At 38.8% G+C, this 6,765-nt stretch overlaps 1 protein-coding gene across 1 annotated transcript in view; it reads right to left on the bottom strand.

Annotated features, from left to right (window-relative positions):
- LOC108576255 (DNA-binding protein D-ETS-4-like) overlaps positions 1–3,218 on the bottom strand; it is a 129,096-nt gene extending 125,878 nt beyond the window's left edge. Inside the window, exon 1 of the mRNA XM_017939217.1 lies at positions 3,080–3,218. Coding sequence (XP_017794706.1) covers positions 3,080–3,115 — 36 coding nt within the window. The 5' untranslated portion in view covers positions 3,116–3,218. The remainder of the gene's footprint in view (positions 1–3,079) is intronic.
- Positions 3,219–6,765: the final 3,547 nt, after the last annotated feature.

The following is a 6,765-nucleotide window of genomic DNA, read 5'->3' as shown; positions in this document are numbered from 1 at the left end:
GGCAATTTCGCTTGAGCGATAATGTTGCAAAGCGAAAATTGCATCCCCTAACGAGATTTCGAGAGAAAGAGAGAAATAGCGCATTTTGCTTCCGTTTTTACTGCAAAATTTTCCATTACGTACCACAGCCGAGTGAATTTCTCGTGCTTGACTACCGACAGTTTAGCGGTAGTAGATTCGAAAGTTAGCCTTCCGCGCGACTGTCTCTGACTGTTTGTGTCTTTCTACGACAGGGCCGTATCTACTTAAACAAACTGGGACAATGCGTTCATAACAGCGAAACTGCGTTTCCCATCGATCCACGGTGAAGATAAGCTGATTGAGTAATTTCGAACGATACTCAACCTCGATTAAAATCGCAGGTGAAGAACGTCCGTTTCGGCCGACATAAAGTTTAGATAGAGAAATTGCCCCTCGTTTGCATAGAAATAACAAGCCGCTTGAAATTCTTTCAATGAAAACCGCGTGTAATTGGTGTAACACTTTTCTGCGCACTGATGTGTGCACTTATTTGAAATAATTCCAATGATTTTCTATCTAACCCTTGCAGCAAGTTGGTTGGAATTTGTGTTTATATTATTTAATGGTAGATATTACCTTGTTACTTTTACTGAAATTTAGATGGGAATTTCAGTGTGCTGTGCAATTTGTTAAGATGAAAGTCACTTCGCAATTGCATCATGAAATGTTTGTAATTGAATTATCGACGATCATCGCGAATTTCGTCATGAAAGAATGTAAACAATGCGAAACTGAATATATTCAACTTCATTTTTATGAAAGAAAAAGGAAAAATTTGTTTCTAAAAATTGAGTTTCCACCTAACTCTTGCAAATATAAGTTAGAAACCTATAAAAAACTTAGGTTCGTATTGTTTAGCCTTAGATACACTATTAATTTTACTGAAATTTCTATTAAAATTTCGGTATATTATGCAGTTCGTCGAGATGAAAGTCGTTTCTCAATTGTATCATAATTTTGATAACTAAATTACCAAAGACAATTATAGAGATAACATAATTTTCACGAAAAAAAGGAAATCATAAATAATAATAATGAAATTATTGAAACATAAAAACACTCGTCAAGATGATAGTAATTTCTCAATTGTATCATAATTCTGATAACTAAATTATCAAAGACAATTATAGAGATAACATAATTTTCACGAAAAAAAGGAAATCATAAATAACAATAATGAAATTATTGAAACATAAAAACACTCGTCAAGATGATAGTAATTTTTCAATTGTATCATAATTCTGATAACTAAATTACCAAAGACAATTATAGAGATAACATAATTTTCACGAAAATCATAAATAACAATAATGAAATTATTGAAACATAAAAACACTCGTCAAGATGAAAGTAATTTCTCAATTGTATCATAATTCTGATAACTAAATTATCAAAGACAATTAGAAAGATAACTTAATTTTTACTAAAACAAAGAAAAACATAAATAACAATAATGAAATTATTGGAATACAAAAACACTCGTCACTATGAAAGTAATTTCTCAATTGTATCATAATTCTGATAACTAAACAATCAAAGATAATTACAAAGATAACCCTAATTTTCACGAAAAACATAAATAACAATAATTAAATTACCGGTATACAAAACCGTTGCACTAATCACACGATTTGCATTATTCATCGTAAAAGTGTGATTCGTTCAAAAAAAAAAAAAACTACTCCTGTACATAATACTTCGTGTCGTATTTGCATACACCGGGGTGAACACGAAAACCGTGGTCGTGAGATAAAAATATTATGCAAGGTGTTTCCTAGAATCTCGCCTTTTATCCATCGGCATAGATATTCAAACCAGATAAATTTTATCTTACCGATTTGCAAAATACCTCCTCCAACAGCGCAATTTTACCGGGCGATCTAACGAAAGGACAGATGCTACGAAAGGCTGTGCGCGCGCGCGCGTAATTTCAATCTCCGCGGAAAAATCATCCGGTGTCCTAGACGACAGGTTGACGACGTTTTTGCTCATTATCGTCAACCAGCAGGCTTAGAATGGCATTTCACTTGTAAAACACCCGTTGCCTCTAAAGTGGCTCGGTCAAATTAATTCTAATTGCCGTGCGTGCGTCTCGCGTGTAAATAAGTTCCGAGTTGAGAGACTCGAGCTTTGCCCAGGGTCGACACGTTAAAAATCCCGTGAAATCCGCTAGCTCGTTGTAGATGCGTCGCTCGCGTCGACAGCCTTCAGGGAACGCGAGCATTCGTGAAACAATTGTTTTGGCGGGAACAGATGCGATCAGATACACACACGGTGTGTTCGAAATAAGTTCACTGGTTGGCGAAATGTAATTTGGCAATTGTCGATGTTTTTCAGTGTACCGAATCAATTAGAGCGGGTAAGAGAATAGTTTCTTATTAAAATTGGAAAATTTTTAATTTTTTTGGTTGAGTTATATAATCGCAGTGTGTGGTTGTAATTAAGTTAGCAAGATTTCGTTATTTCATTCTATGTAACGTAAATATATAATTTTACAAGTTACATATTTAGTAATAATATCACTGTGTTAGGTAAGCAGCAGTTTTTACATACACGGTGTTAATTATTTAGAGTAACGTACTTCAAAGTTCACGTTTAATTTCGATGTATTCGTGTCGCGCGTAACGAGCGTTTGAATGGTGACAGTTTTGGCGCCAATTCTTTTTATGTCATTGCGCACGGATACGGGAAGAGAATACTTGAAATACTAGTTCTCGTTTAACACAATTTCTTGAACAAGTTTTAAACGCGGATATTATGTGTATCACATTGTTGTCTAAAACGTGATATACGTATTTGCATTCTTTTATAATTTATTCGAGACGGTAACGCAACGACATTTCTCTTTCTCTTGTGAAATCAAAATATCCGAGAAGAAACGTGACAACATTGCGTACGAATTCGAATAAGAAAACGAGGGGAAAAACGAAACGTTGTACAATTGGAAAAGAATGCAACGTTAGAGACACGCACGCGAGCTGTTATTCTACCTACACACTTCAACGTGTTTGTTCACATTTTACTCTTCACTGGAAATAAATAAAAACAAGTGACTCACCGTTTCCACCATGTCGAAGCTTCCTCCGTACACCATCTCGTCTCTATCGGTATTTGTTTCCCCTGCTCTCGCACTTTTGACAGCTTCTCTGACGTCTGCCAAACGGTGCTGCCCTCGAAGGGTGGCAGTCGATCTCTCGAATCGGGAAGAGAGATCGACTCACTCGCTAGAGCGGCTCCAGTCTTCACGTGAATGCAACGCGCGACGCAAGATCCCGCAGTGCTCGAATCGGGAAGAGAGATCGACTCACTCGCTAGAGCGGCTCCAGTCTTCACGTGAATGCAACACGCGACGCAGATCCCGTCGTTCTGTCGTCTCCTCACCCTGTGTATTTTGTTTTTCCTTCGAGTCACTTATCGTTCCTTTCCTTCACCTTGTCCAGTCTCTGTTTCTCTTTCTCTCTCTCTCTCCCTCTTTCTCTTATGTCTCGTACGTTCTGCTTTCTCGCGCGTTTTCAAACCTCCCTCGAGTTCTCGAGGCCTTCGTGTGCCGCGTGCGACTGACTGACTGACCGAGCGGCAAGCGCGCGGCTGCCGCGAACGAACTTCGAATTCGAGCGTGCCGAGCCCAGCCGAACACGGCCGAGTTTCATCGAACCACCGCTCGACCTACTATCGCGCGCGCACCTCTCTCACGCGTCTTCCTGGCAAAACTTCCGACGATCCTTACGCACTGACACCTTCCACAGATACGATATATTCCTGTGGGTCACTCGAACAATTATCTTCAGACGTTTCCTCTTCCTTTCCGTCGATATCCCATTCCCTTCGCGGTGCCTGCCCACGAATCTCCGACACGACGTAACTTCGAGAAAGTTGCAAGTACGATACACTCACTTCGCACATTCACGTGTTGCTGAGGTTCTTTCGAATCACACGAACCAGTTGAATCCGGTGATCTTCTCGAATGACACTTACACAGGTTTGTTTCATAGGTTCGAGACGAACGATGGATGATTCTTCTTCGGTCGATTATGGCGATTAATGCGCGTCGTATATCTCGAGTCACCTTTGTATGACTGGTCTGTACGAGCGGCGCGGGACGAGTTCGTTCAAGCCGTTGACGCGACCTACTAAGGATCCACGCGCATGCGCAACGTCCTCTCTGTTTTTACCGATGATACGACCGGCGCACGAATTGCTTAAAGATTTACGATTATAATTAATAAAACGAGAAGAAAGATGAATTGCAAATGTAGCAACTGATAAAAAAAAAGGTTAAAAAATAAACGTTCAATTGTACCTGAAGTTAGTGAATTATTAATTTACTCTAGCTTGAAGAAGGTTTATTTTCTTTTTCGAGGATGAATTAGTTAAATTCAAATGTGGCGGGATATTTTAAAAATAAACACATGCTTTATATTCGATTTTCACTTAATTACTATAACATCACAATTAACCAACTTGAAAACCATTAATTACGACGTAGTAAATTACTTCTAACAAATCAATTAACTCCAGAAAAGTGGAATTTTGTAATACAGTTATCACTGCTTAATCTCGGTTTTCTCCTCTTCTGTTTTTCAAAATATACCACCGCGATTTCTCCATTTACTCGTAGATATACACTTTCTAAAGAAATTGTTCTGCTTATAGCTTAGTCACTTCTGCTGATTTTTGCTTTTGCTCCCGTAAACGAGTAACGATGACTTTTGCGCTGCTAGAAAACCAAAAACAAAAAAAGGAAAGCTTCGAGCTCTCCGCGTTCTAAAGTTCATCTCCCATGAAATATCATCGTGGCGTGTCAAATATTGTCAACCGTTCAATTTAATCCAAATTACATTTTCTTTTAATTATTTTAATTCAACTTTTCTATTTTAACTATTTCAATTTAATTTTTTCACTTCAATTGTTATATTTTATTTCGAATACAAGAAATCGAAGCGGCAAAATTGAACGCACTCTCTAACCCAAACAGAGAGTAACTCTGCGCTTAATTTCATCGAACGATAGGTACCGTTAAAAGTGGACGATATTAAGTCCGCTGAGAAAGGGGGATGGTACACGCATATCGGCGCGCGTTAACACAGTCGTTACGATAAGGAAACGATCCGGTGGATCGCCGTAGCAAGACACGTAGGGAAACAGAAAGAGACCGAAAGATGTTATCGTAAAGTGCGAAAATAGCCGATGAAAAGCTTTGTTACGGCATTCTTCTGTGGCGCGCGGGACGCAGCGTAGAATCCGCTACCAGCCTTGATCCGACAGTAAATATCCCGGTACACGCGCAGCGGGCTCCTTGGAAACGCACTCTAACGATCCGCGCGAGAGCACGCAGGTATTTGCGTGGGCGATTAGTCGGCGATTAGATCCGCGACACGGTTTATGGAGGAAAAGTGGACACAATGGGCCCTTTCTGACTTATGGCGATGCAGGACGATGGCGCCGCTCTGGAGAATTGTGAAACAGATTCCAGGCCAGACTTTTCCGGCTCTGACGTCAAAACTTTCCGCCGGTCTGATTGAGCCGTCTGCGAAAAGCCGGAAATTACGGATTATAGGAGTGCTCGGTCGTGCAAATTGTACACCGCCGGGGAAATGATAAAAAGGCTCGGACGCCGAACGTCATTAGAATTATGGAAATAAGGAAAGCTTGTTGCGCCGTTGATTTACAGAAATCAATCGAATTTTAGAAATGATCGATCAAGATTATCGCGAGTTTAGAAATTATTATGTTCTCCCGATTTTGATGAAACTTTGGTATATTGTAGTACTGGGAAAAATATTTGACGCGTATTTTTCTTTTATTGGCAATCGTTTACACCGAAGTGATGATAATCGCCCTTAAAGCTGAAGAAAGTAAACATTCTATATTTATAGGGAGATAATGTTAATCGACGAATCTTGTATTCTTCACTGACAAAATTTGAAAAATGCGAAATTACTTATTATCTTTCATTTCTCAATTTTTTCTTTGTTGATAAATGCAAAGTTCGCCAATTTACACTATTCGTCTACCTCTAGTAATTTTCGCGATGTTAATCTAAATATTTTATTACTACACTCCAACTTTGAAAGCGATTTTCACCTTTGCTGTGCAAAATCACTAATATAAAGAAACACGTGTGAAAAATTTTTTGAATTTTTTTTTCAAACTACAGTACACCAGAATTTTGTCGAAATCGATCATAGACTACGATTAATAGTACGTATTCCACGAGAATTAACATCATCGCGATAGGGGAATAGAAATCGAGGAGGAACGCGAAGGATCGATTAGATCCCACGGTGAATCTCGTGAAAAATAACTCTGTAAGATAAACACTATGACGTGGTCTCTATCATTACACGATACATACGCTCCTACGATATGAGAAATGCTCAAGATTCTTCAAATGTTTCGTGGCTGCAAAGGCAAAGACGCGTGCCAACGGATTATGCGAACGCTGACTAATCCACTCGACTGAAGAAAAGTTTTCAGAATAAAGGAGACCTACTTGTTGCAAACAACAAAAAACGGAACAAAAAAATAACGGAAACGGCAAATTACAGTTACGCTTATATCTGTGAAAGGAAGAAGAAGAAGAAAAAAGGATTAATTTAACTTCGCTGTCTTCAAAGGTACGAATTAACTTTTAATTATATCATTTGTAATCTAGTGCTGATGAAAGGAAACGATCGATCATGAGGCAACACTTCACTTTTTTGTATTCACGTGCGTCATATACTTATGCAAAGTTTTAATTAT

This window comes from Habropoda laboriosa, unplaced genomic scaffold (genome assembly GCF_001263275.1).
Source record: "Habropoda laboriosa isolate 0110345459 unplaced genomic scaffold, ASM126327v1 scaffold36, whole genome shotgun sequence".
In the NCBI taxonomy this organism is placed as follows: Eukaryota; Metazoa; Arthropoda; class Insecta; order Hymenoptera; family Apidae; genus Habropoda; species Habropoda laboriosa.
Note: the sequence above shows the minus strand (reverse complement) of the source record. Positions and strands in the feature narration are given on the sequence as shown.